Source organism: Pelobates fuscus, chromosome 12 (genome assembly GCF_036172605.1).
Source record: "Pelobates fuscus isolate aPelFus1 chromosome 12, aPelFus1.pri, whole genome shotgun sequence".
NCBI lineage: Eukaryota > Metazoa > Chordata > Amphibia > Anura > Pelobatidae > Pelobates > Pelobates fuscus.
In genome coordinates, this window is record NC_086328.1 from 14,337,266 (window position 1) to 14,356,675 (window position 19,410).

The window sequence follows — 19,410 nt, forward strand, 5'->3', positions numbered from 1 at the left end:
AAAAGGAGGTCAGGGACTCAGTGCAATCTTGGCATCCTGACCTGCTCTCCCCTACCAGATCCGCAGCTCTCCTCCCACACCCTGTCCAGAACACCGGGTCTGTGTGGCAGCCGCCATCTTGCCGCGATGGCGTGCTTGCCGTGGACCTCAGCGGCAAAAGGGAGAGAGGGAACCACCGCAGACCCGGGGGAGGAGGCTTGGAGAGCGGCAAGCGCCGCGGCTCCACCATGAGGACGCCATGGGCGCCTAGAAGCAAGTGAGTACATGGCAGTGCCGTGACAACCGCTGCCTGCGTCAGATGGCCAGCCGACTGAGGTGTGAATCGTTAAAAGGTGTCAATAGAACTTAACAAGCATCCGGGTGGACCTTAGTTTGTGGGTTTGTTCCTGAAACATCCAGGGAAATCCCACAAACACAGTCTTTTAGCATGTTTTTAACATGGCCCATAGTCCTTGGGCAGGAGACTAGCCAGCAGGCTCCTCCAGGAGCTTGTGTCAGAGGCATCTTTGCCACATATATTATAAACTGTTATTGGACCTCTTCCGGTGTCGGCGGTCACAGATCTAAAAATGGTTCAGCGTCTGACATACCATCGTAGGTTGTCCTACAACACAACCTCCAACAATACCAGATTGTCTCAAACACCAGGTAACATAATTGTATACCTATACACCAAGAAAGTGGGAAAGGCTCCAAAATCAGCATGTGGCATCTGCCCAGGCAGACTCCGTGGTATTCGCGCAGTCAGACCTAAAGTGCTCATGAGACTCTCCAAAACAAAGAATCACGTCTGCAGAGCATATGGTGGATCCATGTGTGCAAAATGTGCTCGTGACAGGATCAAGAGAGCATTCCTTGTTGAGGAGCAGAAGATTGTGGTGAAAGTGCTGAAGGCTCAAGCACAGAGCCAGAAGACAAAGTAAAATCGGCATTGCCTACATCAAACTAAACCTGTATGTGGTGTATATAACAGACTGCTATTGGTATATTTTGTATGTATGATAAACTGTTTAAAGGGTTTGGCCAATGCAGGTTATCACAGTAATTAGACTTTGGCTCGTGCGTTTGTACAATACAATGTACAGAGGTCCCAGCAATCCTAGATTACTCCTCATATAAAAAACACGAAATCATTCTTATCTTCTTTATATTTTATCACATGCCTGAATGACTGCCCGATTTTATCATTTTGCTGACAGAGCATTGTAGGCACCATAGTTCACTTTTAAATGGAGCTTGAAACATAGACACCCCTGTGGGAAAAACAGACATATTTGCAAAATCCATCTAAACGTTCTAAAATGGAAGCAACCAGGATCTATGTTTATGAATATTCCAGTGATTTCCATGGTGACTGTTCCACTTTGCCCCATGGACCAGGGTCTGCTTGCAGCTGAAGTTCCAGGCCTATACATTGCATTAGATCCAAGCTGTCCGATGGTTATTTTGTGATCCGCTGCTCCCCTGAAATGTGGCTGCCACTGTCATAGCATGTGTCCAGACAGGTACAACACAAACTGCAGAATCACCCCCCCACGCCAACATTGGGAGGGGTGAAGGGGCAAAGCCCGTGCTGTGATCATATCCAAAGGGGACAGACCTGCCTGGGAAGGAGTGAGTCTCCCCAAATTACTGGCAGGTCAGCCCGGTGTGAATGCATGTCAGGCTGCCTGCCAATCAAGCCGTCCCAACCCGCTGAGCAAAGACCACGCAGGGAGCACTGTTTCGGTGCTAGAGTCCTAGTTCCCTGAGTACAGAGCGAGCGCCTCTAATGATGTACTCACACTACACTTTTTAGGAACAGTTCCCTGGTGTCCCAACAGGACGGTGGGACAGGACCTGAAAAGCGGGACTGAGAAATCGGGATGGTTCGGAGGCCTGCCCAAATAACCTTAGTGCTGCATAGACTAATCTGCACCTAATCTGTTAACTTATTAACAAGTGGAGGGTCTTTGGCCTGGTGTGCTTAGGTTAGGTATTTCTCTGAACCAGGCCAGTTACACATGGCCCTCCTAACCCCATGATGGGTTGTTTGTAACCCTTGCCCTATAATTCAAGCAGTAACTCCTTGTTATGCCAGATGCTTTCTCTGTGCCCTCAACCTGCTTGTGAAGATATACAGTTGCAAGAAAAAGTATGTGAACCCTTTGGAATGATTAGGATTTCTGCACAAATTGGTCATTAAATGTGATCTGATCATCATCTAAGTCACAACAATAGACAATCACACTCTGCTTAAACTAATAACACACAAAGAATGAAATGTTGCCATGTTTTTATTGAACACACCATGTAAACATTCACAGTGCAGGTGGAAAAAGTATGTGAACCCTTGGATTTAATAACTGGTTGAACCTCCTTTGGCAGCAATAACTTCAACCAAACGTTTCCTGTAGTTGCAGATCAGACGTGCACAACGGTTAGGAGTAATTCTTGATCATTCCTCTTTACAGAACTGGTTCAGTTCAGCAATATTCTTGGGATGTCTGGTGCGAATCGCTTTCTTGAGGTCATGCCACAGCATCTCAATCGGGTTGAGGTCAGGACTCTGACTGGGGCACTTCAGAAGGCGTATTTTCTTCTGTTTAAGCCATTCTGTTGTTGATTTACTTCTATGCTTTGGGTGATTGTCCTGTTGCAACACCCATCTTCTGTTGAGCTTCAGCTGGTAGACAGATGGCCTTAAGTTCTCCTGCTAAATGTCTTGATAAACTTGGGAATTCATTTTTCCTTCGATTATAGCAATCCGTCCAGGCCCTGATGCAGCAAAGCAGCCCCAAACCATGATGCCCCCACCACCATACTTCACAGTTGGGATGAGGTTTTGATGTTGGTGTGCTGTGCCTCTTTTTCGCCACACATAGTGTTGTGTGTTTCTTCCAAACAACTCAACTTTGGTTTCATCTGTCCACAGAATATTTGGCCAGTACTGCTGTGGAACATTCAGGTGCTCTTGTGCAAACTGTAAACGTGCAGCAATGTTTTGTTTGGACAGCAGTGGCTTCCTCTGTGGTATCCTCCCATGAAATCCATTCTTGTTTAGTGTTTTACGTATTGTAGATTCGCTAACAGGAATGTTAGCATTTGCCAGTGACTTTTGTAAGTCTTTAGCTGACACTCTAGGATTCTTCTTCACCTCATTGAGCAGTCTGTGCTGTGCTCTTGCAGTCATCTTGCAGCTTTATGGTTCACATACTTTTTCTTGCAACTGTATTATTTAATGCTTGATATTCTCAGTGCTTAAATACATTTAGGGGTAGTTTTAGAAATTACAGTTTTTTCTAGAGATCAGACAAAGGTTAAAATGTTGGATCCCAGAGTGTATGAACAGGGAATGATGTTTAGATTGCACTGTTCCAAAGTTCTTAATTCACTCAGGGCTGGATTTATAGAACCTGTGACCCATTATTGAGGATAATCTTACTCAGTGAATATTCTGGTACAATTAGTGTCTATTTAAGGAGAAATCCATTGTGGGAATGATTTAATGTCACATGTAAATCTGGGATGTTTAGGCTAAATGCAGAGGTGCAGATTGACTTACTGATAACAATCCTGGTACCTGCACTTGGTGTGATGCAATATCAGTTTATCTCACTGCAAACCTATATTATGCTCTCAGTCACTAAAATCACACCTGCCAATGTTCCCTGTCCACCTGTTGCACTGTGCAAGGTATAGGTCTGCCTGTCAATGGGATGGGAGACCTAAGCGGGATGCCAGGCTAACTGACAGTATACCTCCTCCCGCAGACCATGTTAAAGTGCTCTGTGCATGGTGCAAGTGCTCAGTCCCCTCATGCATTTTGTAATCTGCCGGCTGATTTCAAAATGAGGAACAGGTGACAGAGACCAATTTTTGCTAAGAGAGAACCCCAAAATGTGGGACTGTCTAAGACTCTAAACAAATTTGGGACTGTTGGTACCTATGTCAATTCCTGGCACTGCAGGGGATTATTCACTAAACATTGGATTCTAGTGAATTGTAAAATGTAGGCTGAAATGGACAAGCTGTGAAGAAACTAAGATATATATTTTTGCCCTTCATTTTGAAATTTTGCAATTCACTATACTGCAGTTTAGTGATTAATGCATAAACCCTTGTATCCATCAGATATTTACACCCTCCAGCAATGGGATACATTCCAAAACACTTCAGATATAAAATTCCAATCACATAAGTTAACAAAACAAGGGAATTAAAAAAAATGGAGATATAATCATAAAAATCAAGTAAGAAAAATGCTATAAAATATTTTTTGTGACGTGAAATTTGTGACATCCAATAGATATTCTGTATATTGTTTGTTACCTGATACAAAGCCATTCAGCATCAGACAGCACAGAGCGACAGTTTGGATTATGATCCCCATTTCAGTTGCTGTGAAGAAAACATGAAACATCAAGTAGTACGGGAGATAGAATGTTCCCAGAGCTCGTTCTGTGACCTCTAGTTACGGATAGACAGGGAACGCCTGTGAAGGGGTTGGGACAATTCTATTGTCACAAGCTTAACAAGTCGTTAGTCAGATTGTGGAACAATGTTTAAAATTGGCTTTTGGGTTAGAGCCGGAGCCACAGGGAGAAATTACATAATAGGATCCACCTTTGAATCCATCACAAGCCTCAATGTGTTACCTAATATCCAGTTCTAGAGTTGGTGGAAGCGAAGCCCTACAGACCTTCACTGTCTGGTCCCCACCTGGCCTCCTCTGCAATGTGTCCTTAAAGGGACACTTTAGTCACCAGAAACGCTACAGCTTAATATAGTTGTTCTGGTGTCCCTGCAGGCTTTTTAATGTAACACTACCTTTTCAGAGAAAATCCTGCCAAGCGTGTGATGGCCACAATGTTACCAGTGAAGTAGGTGGCATTTACAGGGATAAAGTCATCTGGGTTGGTCTGGGTGCCAACTCCCATCACCCTTAACCCTGAGCATGTAATTATTGCTGATTTTATAAACTGACATACATACACACTATGTATATGCATAGCATTTTTATATAATTGTATTATATTTAAATCTTAATCTTTCGACTATTTAAAAAAAAATTTTTTTTACAGGAATGGTGCTTGAGAATTATTTGCCTACAAACGCTCTGCAGTAAGCTGTAGTGGTTATGGTGCTTGGAATGTACCTTTAACTCAATAATCAGGGTGACTTAAAATGCCTGGCTGACAATCAATGCAATTTGTAACTTACAATGCCTGAACAGCCATTGGCTAACCCACTGGTTCCTAACTCAGCCCTCAAAGAACATCAAGAGTCCAAAATCGTAGGCCTTTCCTAGTTCTGTTACTATTGAGTTAATGGCAAGTCCTGGACTGCTGGTGTGCAATAGCGCCCTGGGCTGTATATTATTCGTTCAACCATATATGGACCAAAGTGTATCTCTCACTGAAAGACACTAGATTCATGTATTTACTAAGAGTGTACTTTGTACTTAACCACATACAAAAGTAACTAATGATATTTACATTTGAACAGATTCTGTGTTATCTCTGATCTTTGAGCCAAGAGGTTAGCTCCCATGAAATGTACATTATCAGAACACGCGATCTCTCGCGCTCATTATTCCGCTAGAAGCTGTAAAGAACACTAGCCATAAATCTATTTAAGATCCCCCCCCCCCAAAAAAAATATGTTTTTTTTTAATTGTTATTTATCACACCATTAGAGGACATGGGTACTTCCTTCTGCGGTCATTATAGCGCACCTATCCTGACCAATATGGATTAAGGGTTTATTTACTAAACAGTGAATGGTGGTCAATTGAAAGCTGAAAACATTTAGGCAAAAATAGCTGATAAATGAAAAATGATCTACAAAGTAAACAGCACAGCTAGTATGGCCTGAATGTTGCTTGGCGGTGGGTCATTAGGGTAGAAACCCTTTAATGGTTTATTCCCTGAATCGGAAAGTGTAGAGGAGTGTTAGTAGAGGTGAGGGTGACATTCCATTTCCCAATTTAGTGTATTAACAGTGCAAGCTTTAAAGACCACTCAGATCTCTTCTTCAGACACAATGTACAATGAAAGATAAAACATCTAAGTACCATCACAACTTTGCATAATTGCAACGCTAGTAGTGCAGAGAGCAGAGTACCCAGCACTATCTCTCAGATTTAGAACTGCAGCGAGTTGTATAAACGACAGAGCTCTAAGTCTGCCTTTGAACTGTACGTCAGGAAGCTGGGATACTCCGTTCTGTGCATACTCCTTACCCGCAGCTTGGGCTCGAGCGCTCGCCACTATCTGTAGGGGAAAGGCTGAGCCATGGACCACAGCGCTGCTGATTGATGCATTTAACGTTTGTGCTCCTTTAAACTGGAAAAATTCCATAAGTTAGCTATGCTTTGCGTACGGCTACTCCAACCTTCAATTTGAAATTCACTAAGAATTCTCCCTTCAGTGACTAACCCTATGTTTAGGATGCTGCTGGTGTAGTACCTATTGTAGCCAGCTGGTGGCAGGCACACTCTGTATGCTAGCTTGGTTGTGGGTGTGCAATCTAGTTGTAAATATGAGGTTATGGTGGACAGCTTTAACATTATTTTGAGGTTAGGCCCTAACGTCACAATATGCTGTCCCCATAACCTCATAATATAAAATATGTGATGCTCCCTAACCTCCAAATAAAGTGCATGCTGTCCCCTAGTCTGTACTTTACACGGGGCAATGTATGTAAATAAAATAATAATAGGTAGAGTGCCTTGTCGTTGATCCAGCAATAATTGTCACCCAGCCAAGACTCCTGATCCGTCTCCTACTGGGATTGGATCCGCAACAAGGGAGGGTCTGCACCTCCCTTCTAAATCTCATAGATGGAGAGGGGAGGAGCAGGGGCAGAGTCATTTGAGCATGTTATATGCAGGCCCCATTACCCCCTCCCTCCTGCACTCCCCCCTCTCTCCCTCCCCTCCCTGTTGACAGGGCACCTGCTGTTCTAACTTAAACTCCAGCTCTACCTTACAAGAGGGATGAGCTGGAGGCTGGCTAACAATTAGGACGCTGGAATAAGTTGTCTATGCGCTCACTGAATCACTCTTTGCACACCAGCTGATGAATACACACACTGACTGAATGCAGAGTACATGCACACAGACTGCCAAATACACACAGACAGACTGATGAGTACACACAATCCACTGAATACACACAAACGCACACAGAGGCTGCTGAATACACACACACACACAGACTGCTAGATACACCCAGACTGCAGTGAAGGGTGCTGTGTGTGTTTGTGTGTTAGGGGTGCAGTGTGTTTTTAAGTGGTACAGTGTGCTTGTGAGGGGTGCTGTGTGTCAGGGGTGCAGTGTGTGTGTAAGGGTTGCTGTGTGTGTGAAGGGTGCTGTGTGTGTTTGTGAAGGGTGTTGTGTATGTATGAGAGGGGTGTTGTGTGTGGGGTGGGGGGTGTTGTGTATGTGTGAGAGAGAGGGTGCTGTGTGTGTGTTGCAAAGTGTGAGGCTCTGCAGTCCTCCCGCGCGCAGAATGCTGCCATGGCAACGCTCCAAACAGCCTGCTCGCGCAAGGAGCGCCCGGCCTCTGGGTCCTCCTTCCCTCTCTGTCCCACTAACAAAGGGCATTTGGGCATGCTTGTGGTGCCCCTGGTCAACTGCCCAGCATGCCCATGGGGAAAGACGGCCCTGCCAGCACAGGAGTCGCATAATCTATAAAATGTTACGCTATATCAGGATCGCTTAGATGGAATATATTGTTTAGAAATCAGTCTACCTTCAAATTTCATTAGGGATTCACCAATTGAAATGTTTTAGTTGGGAGGCAGACAGAGAGACATCAGTGTGTACTATTCCAGAGGCAGCTAGACAAACTGTGCATGTTTCCAATGTTACCAATAAAAACTCTCTGTCATGGCAAGGGTGCATAATTTATTATTGCACTATGGAATATTGTCCTTTAATGTAGTTTGTGTAGTGCATTAAGGACCTGCCGACCTGGCAGAGATGGGATTGTCAATGTTAAAAGGGGTTAATCTGATTGTATGGAGGTCAAAGGGGTTACATCTTCTAAAGCTGGGACCCCCCCAGAGGTCAGATTTTATGATTGTGATTTTATGATTGTTTTATTTTATAACTGTGTTTAATAAACGTTCTATCCCGTGATTTTTTTCTTTTCTTTTTCTTTTATCTGTCTTTTATCTATGATCTTTTATACTGCATGCTAAAGTTGCAATATTGGTAAATACATGATTTTTTTAGCTGGTGTCTGGCACCATCTTGTGTATCTTTAGGATATTTCTAGTTTTGCAAGTTTTTGTCGGATCTTAACTTGGTTAATAAAACCACGGTAGTCCAACCGATCCCCACTATAGAATTGTGAGGGGATTCTTTGAGCAGGAGGAGCTGATGGACCAGTCTCGTAGCATAGTCTCAAGAGACATAGCAGATGATCTCAGGTTGCAGATGAGCAGTACGAGATTGATCCATACGATGATCTAAGGTATTTTCGCTGCTTGCCAAGCCATCAGTTGTAATAGATCTGTAGGATCTATAGTGGCCATGATGTACTGTCACCAATGTGTAGGGGAACCCACATACAGACCCTAAAACACAACAAAGATAGAAATGCCATATCACCAGAGTAAGGTCGGTAACAAGATAACTCTGAATAGAAAATGCACCATTTGGCTAAATAAGAACCATAAAAGAGCGATTTGAATTAAAAAAAAATTCAGTAAATTGGCAAATTAATTTTTTTATATTATTTTTCAAATTCATTCGCTTCTGCCGAGTTGGCGCTAAATGTCGCGCCATTCAGCCAGTGGCTGAGCGAACATAAAGGGACAAAACTAGTAGATATAGACCAATGTTTCCCAACCTTTTTTCACTTGTGTACCTCTTGGCAGTCCGTTTCCATAAATTGTAACCCTCATATTAGCAAAATGTAATTAATATAGTTGCTTTTTTTTTTTTTTTTTAAATGTGTTGTTTTTTTTCTGCCCCATCTCCCATTTTTCTCTGTCCTAGGCTCCTCTGTTTCTCTTCTGCCCCAGGCTCTTCATGATCCTCCTCAGCCCCAGGCTCCCTCTGCTTCTCCTCTGCCTCAGGCATATTTCTATATGTACAATGCAGATACACACACTGACACACGTGCAGACACACAGATACAAACAGTGACACAGGTACAGATTCAAACACTGTTTCTGTGTGTATGTGTTGCATGTGTCAGTTTTTACATCTATGTGTGACCTGAACAGGGAAATAGCGGAACTAGCATTACACGGCTTACCATCCAGCCTGGAGAACCGTTCCTCCTGGTTCGCATGGGCTGAAATTCATACAGAATCGACTGTCCTGCACCCAAAAGGTAAGAAACAAGAGGGTAGCTAAAACTGTTTAAATGCTGACCAACATGTGTGTCTGTGTATCTGTGTTTCTGCATGTGTCAAAGTGTGTCTCTGTGCCTGTGTATCTGTATGTGTGTCATTGCTTGTCTCTGTGAATCTGAATGTGTGGCAATATTTGTATCTGTGCATTTGCTTGTTTGTCATTGTGTGTGTTTTTGTATCTGCATGTATGGCAGTGTGTGTATCTTTATCTATGTGTGTCAATGATTGTTTCTCTGTCATGCCACACATGCAGATACACAGGTATAAAAAACTGACACACATGAAGATACACAGACACATATACAAACACACGTGCAGATACACAGACACACGCACTGACACATACAGACACACATGCAGATGCACAGACACACTGATGCATACACACTGACACCCATACAGATACACAGCCACACAGATACAAACACTGACACACATACAAATACATAGACGTACAGATACACACATACAAATACAAACACTACACACATACAAATACAGAAACATAAAACATACAGACATGTGTAAATTGTGGACACCCTCCTGTTTCAGTTTCCTACCTTTTGGATGTAGGGTGGTGGCTTCTGCTAGCTGGGGCTTTTGAGAGTTAGGGACTTGCATGGCTAGTCCGCCCCTTCTGCTCTGTGTCTCCCACGGGGCACTCTATTTTACTTGGGAGGAAGTGACAGGCTGTTACTTCCTCCCAGGACAGGCTGACAATATTACAGTGGCCCAATCACCCTGTTAAAGCACCACATCATATGACTGAACCCCTGATGGCACATGTGCCCCCTCAATCTTAGGACCACCATTAAGGATTTATTGTGCGTACCCCTCAGGGAACAGATTGGTACTCCCAGGGTACACATTTCACAGGTTCTACCAGGTTCACCATCGTCCCCCAGAACATATGTTCCAGAACACAAAACCATATTTTTTTAAAGCGAATCATGGAAATGAACTTCCTTTTGTGATAAATGTTCCTTTCCTGACTTTTTTTTATTTTTTATTATTATTATTTTTTATTTTTTTTTGAAAGGGCATTGTTGATTACATACATTAGTAATGTCAAAAATAGTACAGTAGTAGATAAGTGGTGACATATTGGTAACAGGTTCAAGATGTGTTGCACTTTTTTTTTTTTTTAAGGAAATTCAAGGTGTAAACAGACAGGCTTAACAAATTAAAGGAAACTGATAGGCTATACATGCTGCCTCTAACATTTTGGTTTGAGATTATACTAGTAGGTCTGGTCATATAATGCAAGTGGTCAAAATACAAGATTAATTGCTCTGCTAGGAAATACTTGCTGGAACACATTAGCTTGTAGGACTGCCGCTTCATCCGCTGGTACCGCTGACGGACCACTGGGCACATTGTGATTTTGTGCCAAAGAGTGCTTAGTTAGTACGAGAGTCCAGTGCAATGAGGGTGTGGATGCTTTCTTAGGAAGGAGGGTGCAACGGTCCGCTGGTACCCATGCTGCACTATCAAGGCTGAGGTGGGTATAACTAGCCCTTGCTTGGTGGTTTGATGAGCTCTCATTCAAACTCGGCCAGGGTGGTGCGTGTTGTGGGCAGAGGGTCGCGGGTGATGGCTCTTGGCTCTGTGTCGTCGCAGCTGATGGATTGCAACCCTCCACCCCAATCAAGCGGGTAGGTCGCGCACATGGTTGGCGTGCGGTGGCCATCTTAAGGAGCACTGCCCGATGGCAGGGTGATGATTTTTAGGGCCCTGATTGGCGCGCCAGTAGTTGCCTGTGTAGACCGGGATGAACCCCCCGGTCCAGAGGGGGGGGGAGCCAGACGCCAGCCGGAGACCCGGGAGAGCGGCCGTCTCGTCCCAGCTCAAGCTCTTCCATGCTCCGGGTCCTTGTCGGATCGTTCCTGGTGCCAGGCAGGGTCTTGGTGGGTATCCCCGGGTACTCCAGCAGCTGGGGGTCGATTTGGTCTTCGGTGGGTGTTGCTGGGTGGGTTTAGCCTCCGGTTAACGCCGATTTTCCGGCCCTTAAGCATGAGCTCAGACAGGGCATGTCTGATCCTGCCGACAGTCAGGCCCCGTCCCCAAATCCAGACTTTTTTAAGGGTAAGGTATTCCATTTATAGGGCAGTGACTAGGCAAGAATATTCTAGTCTTAAAATTCTTAACCTAAAAAGTCACAAAAATGTTCTCCACTAGTTCGTGCTACCAATAAAAAAGAAATACTGAGCAAAACAATAAATACGTATTAGGACAACTTTGATAAGACTATATTAACTTTATTTCCCCCTTACTCTCAATGTAAAGGGTCCTTTAAAATGTCACAACGGGTTTCGAGTCTTGATAGATGTTTTTGAAACTGGACAGGAGATGTTCTGATAGTCTCACTGGACTATTTAAGTAAAAAATAATAAAAAGGCTGCGCTTACGATAAAAGCAGACACAGTGTAAAGTCCAAAGGGAGGAAAAAGTCCAACTGGTGTGTCCTTACAGGAGGTCTTTGCTGGTGGTGTCCTCTACCAATGTAGTAGTTCCTCTCATATGAAAGACAAAAGGGAAGAGATGGACAACCAATAGTGTAGTTTGCACAATACTGATGTGGATAGAAATAATAATAATAATAGTTGAGAACTCACATTTACCAGAGCTACTGTCCTAGCTCTGGAATAAAGCGCATACAGCGGTATAATCCCCGCTTATGGTTAATCCATTTGAAAAAGTCTCTGACGAAACGCGTTATGGATATTTATATTTGTGTTTTTATAATATATTAAAGTATTTTTTGGACATTTGTTTGTGCCAAAATATCTTTTTTATAGAAACTTAATTATTTTACCCTGGCTTTTTAATCTTTATTGGTTTTATTACACCTTGATAAAAACCCTGGAAGTTTCCTGCATTTTAAAGAAATCCTAGGTGGGGATCAATCCACCAAAGCTGTCTACACAGAGCAGTCGGTCTGCTCTTGGTTTGTGAGTATACCCTTTTATTATTTTATTCACTTTGCCAAACAGTGAGCACTATCGGATGTTTCTTTTTATCTTTTTGAGAATTGGACACCAAGAACACAGAGAGGAACCCATTTAAATCCCATAAGCGGGGATTATACCGCTGTATGCGCTTTATTCCAGAGCTAGGACAGTAGCTCTGGTAAATGTGAGTTCTCAACTATTATTATTATTTCTATCCACATCAGTATTGTGCAAACTACACTATTGGTTGTCCATCTCTTCCCTTTTGTCTTTCATATGAGAGGAACTACTACATTGGTAGAGGACACCACCAGCAAAGACCTCCTGTAAGGACACACCAGTTGGACTTTTTCCTCCCTTTGGACTTTACACTGTGTCTGCTTTTATCGTAAGCGCAGCCTTTTTATTATTTTTTACTTATCTAGCTCTAAAGGGTTTGAGGGATCCCCTTTTAATAGGTTGCTGCTTTTTAGTTACCTAGCGCTGTCTCATTTTTATTTATTTTTGTCACTGGACTATTTGCCCAGTGATCAATAAAACAGTTTTTAAATATTACCACCCTTGATTTTAACTGGAATTGGTACATTACAAGCTTAAGTATATTGTAATTGCTACCCTAGACTTTAAAACGTTATACCCTACAAATTACTGCTAAAATTGACGATGTAATCCATCTCAACTTTGCTTGTTTGTCGATTTTAACGTTATCTAGAGATCAATATGGGCTAAAATGAAAACCATTTTAAATCCTGGACAAAGACTCTAGCAGAGCAAATGCTGATATGGCAGCTGAAACAGGACATTTAGGCCTGAATACGTCTAAACTGGCTGTATCCCCCAGTATAATTTCTGCTGAGAAACACATTGCTGTTCCCTTTCTATTGGACCCACCACAGACTACACGTATACGAGCAGCTTCCAGCCATGATGTATACCAAGAAGGCAAAATCGCCATTATGAGTGGATTGGAAGAGGCAGGTGCGGCGCTTACCGAGTAGAAGGGGGCTTTTGTTTTGAAACTCCCTGCGTCTCATACTGCTGCTCAGTCAGAGAGGCCCTTGGGTCGTCGGATGTCGGGGCTAAGTTGGGTGTCAATAGGTGCCAGCGAAGTAACTGAAGCAGGTCCTCCTGCTAAACCCGGAGTGCTGCTTATGATGCTTAAAGACAATCAGGCAGTAGTAATGTTGTGGTCGGCCTCCTCTATGTATGTTATGGCGAAGGGCCATGTTGCACATATGTTTCCAGGGTCCCCTATTTCCACATTACTGGGGAATCCCCCAGAGTCTCCTACAACTGTTTCTGTTTTCTATTTTCATTTGTTGGTGCACTTAATGTCCAGGTCGGTAGGGTTCTTTGTCTTTTCCCTCCTTGAACGATTTTTGGCATTTTTATTAATGTTTGGTGTGTTTAGGGCCCCTTGCATTTTTCGGCTTATTTCTCGAGATAAAAATATTGATATTGAAAATATTTTATTTTAATGTGAGTGGCCTGAACTCGCCACATAAGCGTAGATTGTTGTTCAGAAAGGCGAAGAATCTGAGTTCTGACGTTCTCTTTCTTCAGGAGACACATTTCGAAAATAAGAATATTCCTTGTTAAAAGATTACCCTCTTCAGTTTCATTCCACGTTTAGATCAAAATCCAGAGACGTCTCGTTTATTTTCCACAAAGGTGTTTTTCCATTCTGACAAGGTGATTACTGAACTGGAAGGTAGGATTTTTGATTTGGAAGGGCACACTTAATAGTGTGGCTTACACTTTGGTTAATGTGTACTTCCCTAATTCTGGGCAATATACATTTTTGAAGAAAATTGTAACAAAGGTTTCCAAGGATGTCAGAGCTAGATTGATCATTGGAGGTGATATGAATTTTGTTTTAGATTGTGATCATGATATTGCTAGAGAGAGTGATCACATCATCAAAAAATATAATAGGAAAAAATTGGCTAATTCTTGTTCCAAATTTATTTTTTCACAGGGTTTATTTGATTGTTGGTAGATCAACATGAAGAGAAGGATTCTGGAATTGACAGTTTCTTGACGGGTGAGCGTAATGTTCCATACATTGTCAGGTCCAATATTTTAGACGTGACCTGGTTAGAATCTGCCCCTATAACCTTACACATAGAGGAATCTTCCTTTCATTCTGGAATCCAACTGCTCAAGTATCTGCAACTGGCTTCCTGTCTGATAGTTTTACCTTATGTAATGGCACAAGACAGAGGTGTCCATTGTCACCAATTTTATTTGTGCTGGCAATGGAACCCTTGGCTGAAGCAATAAGGAATTGTGTAGACATAGAAGACATTGCTGTCGGAGACAGTGAATACAACATAAGTTGCTTTGCAGATGATATTCTGTTATTTCTTACTAACCCTTTGACCTCAATTACACCTCTAATGTCAGTCCTGCAAGAATTTGTTGAAATTTTATATTATAAATTGAATACAAATAAAACCCAAGCACTCTCATTTTTTTTTTATTCCATGGCAAGAATTGGATATTTTAAAAACGACTTTTCAATTTGACTGGAGAGCTTTCTAGATTTCTTATTCGGGCATCAATATGTGCAAGAACTTGTCAAATATGCATACTTCTAATCTAGCTAAGATCTTAGGGAAGATATTGAGAGGTTGTGTAGTCTGGAATTTCTTGATTAGGTAGGATTCATTCAATCAAAATGACTCTCCATCCCAAAATGTTATATTTTTAAAGAGCATTCCCCTTCTTTTTTGGAAGGTTCACTCTGCCCATCTGACATTCGTATGGAATAAGAAACCAAGCAGTCAAACTGGCTATTTAACAAAAGCTCAGAAATAGTTTGGGTATGTGTTTGCCAAACTTAAGTCATTATTATTCTGCAACTAATGTGGCTATGGCCCTTAAGTTTAACTTCAAACATGGTCGCCCTCTATGGCTTGAGATAGAGGCTACGAAAATTTCACCTCATCTTATTAAAGAAGTGATTTGATTGCCTCTTACTCAACATCCGCGTGTAGTGCACATATTTCCAACTACCAAAGCCACTGTAACGGACCCCTCTGGCAACCCGACCAGTTACCTTCATTACAGGGACCGCTTCCTAGCCGGAAAAGGGGAAACGATAGGGGAACTAGCTCTCAGTCCTTACAAGGACTTTCCCTGCTGCATCTTCCACCAGCTGCGACAAGCTGGCCTCGGGATTAACCCTTTCTCACCCCCCCCCCACCCCCTCCCCCAAGTAAATGGACAACACCTAGTTCTGGAGGTACAACTCTCTGACAATCTTTATTAGTGCACACAGCTTTTATGCTTATCCCCATGCAAGGGGTTTCCAACACAACATTACAGGGTCATCCCACTAGAGTTACAGATCACAAAACATAAACTATTAAATATGCATCCCACACATATAGGAACCCCAAAAATAAACCAGGGAAACCACATGAACCGAGTCTTTTCACATGCGTTTTACAGGGCCCATATTTAGGCATGGCACTCAGTGACTGCGTTTCATCACATATCTTCCCCTTGTCCACCTCCGACAGCCACAGCATGATCCATACGGGTCAGTTTGCTGCTGCCTGGAGTGGACACATAGTCTGTTAGTGCCATGCCTGCAATAGCCCTTGTCCTCAGCAAGCCCCTACAGTCCTGGGGTCAGGGTGACTTAAACATAAAGCACCTGTAGCCAGGGAGGCCTCCCAGTTCAGGCCCTGGTACCCAGGGGTCTCTGAGCCCATATAACCCCCCACCCAAACAAGTGTGCCCCCCGGCCCTTGGAGCCTGTAACAACCCTCACCCAAGCAATTGTGATTCCCCGGCCCTCTAAACCCATAGCAACCCCCACCCAAACAAGGGTGGCCCCCGGCCCTTCCATCACCTGGGTCTCCTTGGTTTTCCCGACTGGACAAGGATGATGAGAGTTGTCTGCTGAGTCCGTCGTGGCTCTGCTTCCTAGGGATCGCTGGGGTCGTGGCTTGCCTCTGTAGAGGAGAACCGGCTGTGTTCTCTCCCTAGATCGCACACAGCTGCTGGGGAGTGGGATGGGCGCCAACTGCGCCCGGTGACCATCGCTTCCTATTTGCCCTTGGCTTCCTATATGCATAGCCCCATGCAAGAGGTTTCCAACACAACATTACAGGGTCATCCCTACCATGATCCTCTGTGTTTGAGAGAGAATTCAGTCCCCTCTCAGGTACAGCAAATCTACAATTTCCAAACCCCCACACACACATTTTATTTTTTCAAAAGGGGTTAATTGATTGCATGGAATGTCCTAGCTTACAACCCTAGTTCCTCTTTGAAGCTTGGACTCCAGCAGAGCTATTCTGTAGGGTGTGGGAAGACACACAGCAGTATCCTGCAAGTCTGAGCTCAAATCTGCCATATGTCTTGCTTGCCTCTAAGATAGAACGTCCTTTAATAGGGTAAAGATCAAGCCTTCCAGAAACAGGAGACCCGTGATTCAATACCATATCCAAAAGAGACATTTGCTTAACCCAATTATCCCCCAGGCACTAGAGTTACAGATCACAAAACATTACCTATTAAATATACATCCTACACATACAGGAACCCCAAAAATATACCAGAGGAATCACACGAACCAAGTCTTTTCACATGCTTTTTACAGGGCCCATATGTAGGCATGGCACTCAGGGACGGCGTTTCGTCACAGCCACCATTAAGGCTGGAGATTTGTTATATAAAAAGATTAACCTGTCGGCTACCTGTTCCAGAACTCCCCCCTTGTTATTATTATTATTATTGCAATTTATATAGCGCCAACAGATTCCGTAGCGCTTTACAATATTAAGAAGGGGATTTAACTATAAATAGGACAATTACAAATAAACTTACAGGAACAATAGGTTGAAGAGGACCCTGCTCGATCGAGCTTACATTCTATAGGATGTGGGGTGTAAAACACATTAGGACAACCTACATTAACCAATCTGGACATGGAATATTGGCTTTCCCATCCTGTCATATGTATTAATGATTTGTTCTTGTGTCATTCTTTTTTTATCTTTTGACCAGCTTCAAACCAAATTTGGTCTGGACGCCTGTGTGGCCCCTGTAAATAACCAGATGATTCATTTCATTAGTGACCATTTAAATGTTTCTGATCAGGTCCTGGAAGAGGGCAAAATTGACATGTCTACTTTAGAAAAGATTTAACTCTCTGATCCTGGTTGAAAAAACACTATCTCTATGTGCTATACACATTTTGCTGGGAAACGTGGTCCAAAATTAGACTTTATTAAGGTAGGAAAGGGAACTGAACAAGGAGTTTAGAGTGAAAGAATGGCATGGGTTTCTATTGGCACAACAGTATGTGGAGTTTTCAGAATCTCATGATAAGCTTCTCTACAGATGGTACCTGACAACCTCCAGGCTCTTTAAACTTCCTGTATCTAGCACTAATACATGTTGGAGGGAGAGTGGCAAATAGGCACACTTTTTCACATATTTTGGTCCTGTCCGAAGCTGAACACGTAACATTCATACACCAATACAAACCATTACAGACCAGGTTCATACTATAACACCAGAATTGTGTCTCCTGAAGAAACTGATAGAAAATGTATCCAGATCTACAGAAATTAATTTGTCATCTATTAGTTTTAGCGACTTCAGTTGTTCCTAGATTTTGGAAATCTGATATTATTCCATCCATGACTGAAGTATTACATAACATCTTTGAAACTAAACAATGTGAGTTGACCTTTAGAACACCTTCTCCTACTGTGAGACATGAATGGACACTCTGGGAGGAAGACGTCAAGGGCCGTTATGGCATAGACATTTTTTCTTTAGATCCGCACCAGACTGGAAGGTAAAATAACATTATTTAGATTTCCGTGTCGCTGTCGCCCCTCCCAGGTAGCAGTTTCTTTGATACACTCAGGCGGTGCAGTACAGCCTCCGGTACCGCGGTGTCGCTGTCTCCCCTCCCAGGTAGCGGTGTCTTTGTTACACTCAGTGTGCCTGGCCACCAGGCGGTGCAGTGCCGTCTCCGGCCGTGCGGTGTCGCTGTCTCCTGTCCCAGGTTGCAGTTTCTTTGTTACAGCCAGGGGCGGTGCAGTGCAGTCTCCGGCCGCGCGGTGTCGCTGTCTCCCCTCACAGGTAGCGGTGTCTTTGTTACACTCAGTGTGCCTGGCCACCAGGCGGTGCAGTGCAGTCTCCGGCCGCGCGGTGTCGCTGTCTCCCCTCACAGGTAGCGGTGTCTTTGTTACACTCAGTGTGCCTGGCCGCCAGGCGGTGCAGTACAGTCTCCGGCCGCGCGGTGTCGCTGTCTCCCCTCCCAGGTTGCGGTGTCTTTGTTACACTCAGTGTGCCTGGTCGCCAGGCGGTGCAGTACAGTCTCCAGCCGCGCTGTGTCGCTGTCTGCCCTCCCAGGTAGCGGTATCTTTGTTACACTCAGTGAGCCTGGTCGCCAGGCGGTGCAGAACAGTCTCTGGCCGCTCGGTGTCGCTGTCTCCCATCCCAGGTAGTGGTTTCTTTGTTACACTCAGGCGGTGCAGTGCAGTCTCCGGCCGCGCGGTGTTGCTGTCTCCCCTCCCAGGTAGCGGTTTCTTTGTTACACTCGGGAGGTGCAGTGCAGTCTCCGGCCGCGCGGTGTCGCTGTCTCCCCTCCAAGGTAGCGGTTTCTTTGTTACACTCAGGCGGTGCAGTGCAGTCTCCGGCCACGCGGTGTCGCTGTCTCCCCTCCCAGGTAGCGGTGTCTTTGTTACACTCAGTGTGCCTGGCCGCCAGGTGGTGCAGTACAGTCTCTGGCCGTGTGGTGTCGCTGTCTCCCCTCCCAGGTAGCGGTGTCTTTGTTACACTCAGTGTGCCTGGCCGCCAGGCGGTGCAGTACAGTCTCTGGCCGTGCGGTGTTGCTGTCTCCCACCCCAGGTAGCGGTTTCTTTGTTATAGCCAGGGGTGGTGCAGTACAGTCTCCGGCCGCGCGGTGTCGCTGTCTCCCACCCCAGGTAGCGGTTTCTTTGTTATAGCCAGGGGCGGTGCAGTACAGTCTCCGGCCGCTCGGTGTCGCTGTCTCCCATCCCAGGTAGCGGTTTCTTTGTTATAGCCAGGGGCGGTGCAGTACAGTCTCCGGCCGCTCGGTGTCGCTGTCTCCCAC

General features: G+C 44.2%; 2 protein-coding genes across 2 annotated transcripts in view; one reads left to right on the plus strand and one right to left on the minus strand.

Moving 5' to 3' along the window:
- The window catches only part of LOC134579483 (fatty acyl-CoA hydrolase precursor, medium chain-like), a 28,105-nt gene extending 23,752 nt beyond the window's left edge, over positions 1–4,353 (minus strand). The window contains exon 1 of the mRNA XM_063438790.1: positions 4,312–4,353. Coding sequence (XP_063294860.1) covers positions 4,312–4,333 — 22 coding nt within the window. The 5' untranslated portion in view covers positions 4,334–4,353. The remainder of the gene's footprint in view (positions 1–4,311) is intronic.
- LOC134578389 (large ribosomal subunit protein eL34-like) lies at positions 543–949 on the plus strand. Its single transcript, XM_063437380.1, has one exon. It carries the CDS (start codon positions 570–572, stop codon positions 921–923), a length of 354 nt encoding a protein of 117 aa, XP_063293450.1. The 5' UTR covers positions 543–569; the 3' UTR covers positions 924–949.
- Positions 4,354–19,410: the final 15,057 nt, after the last annotated feature.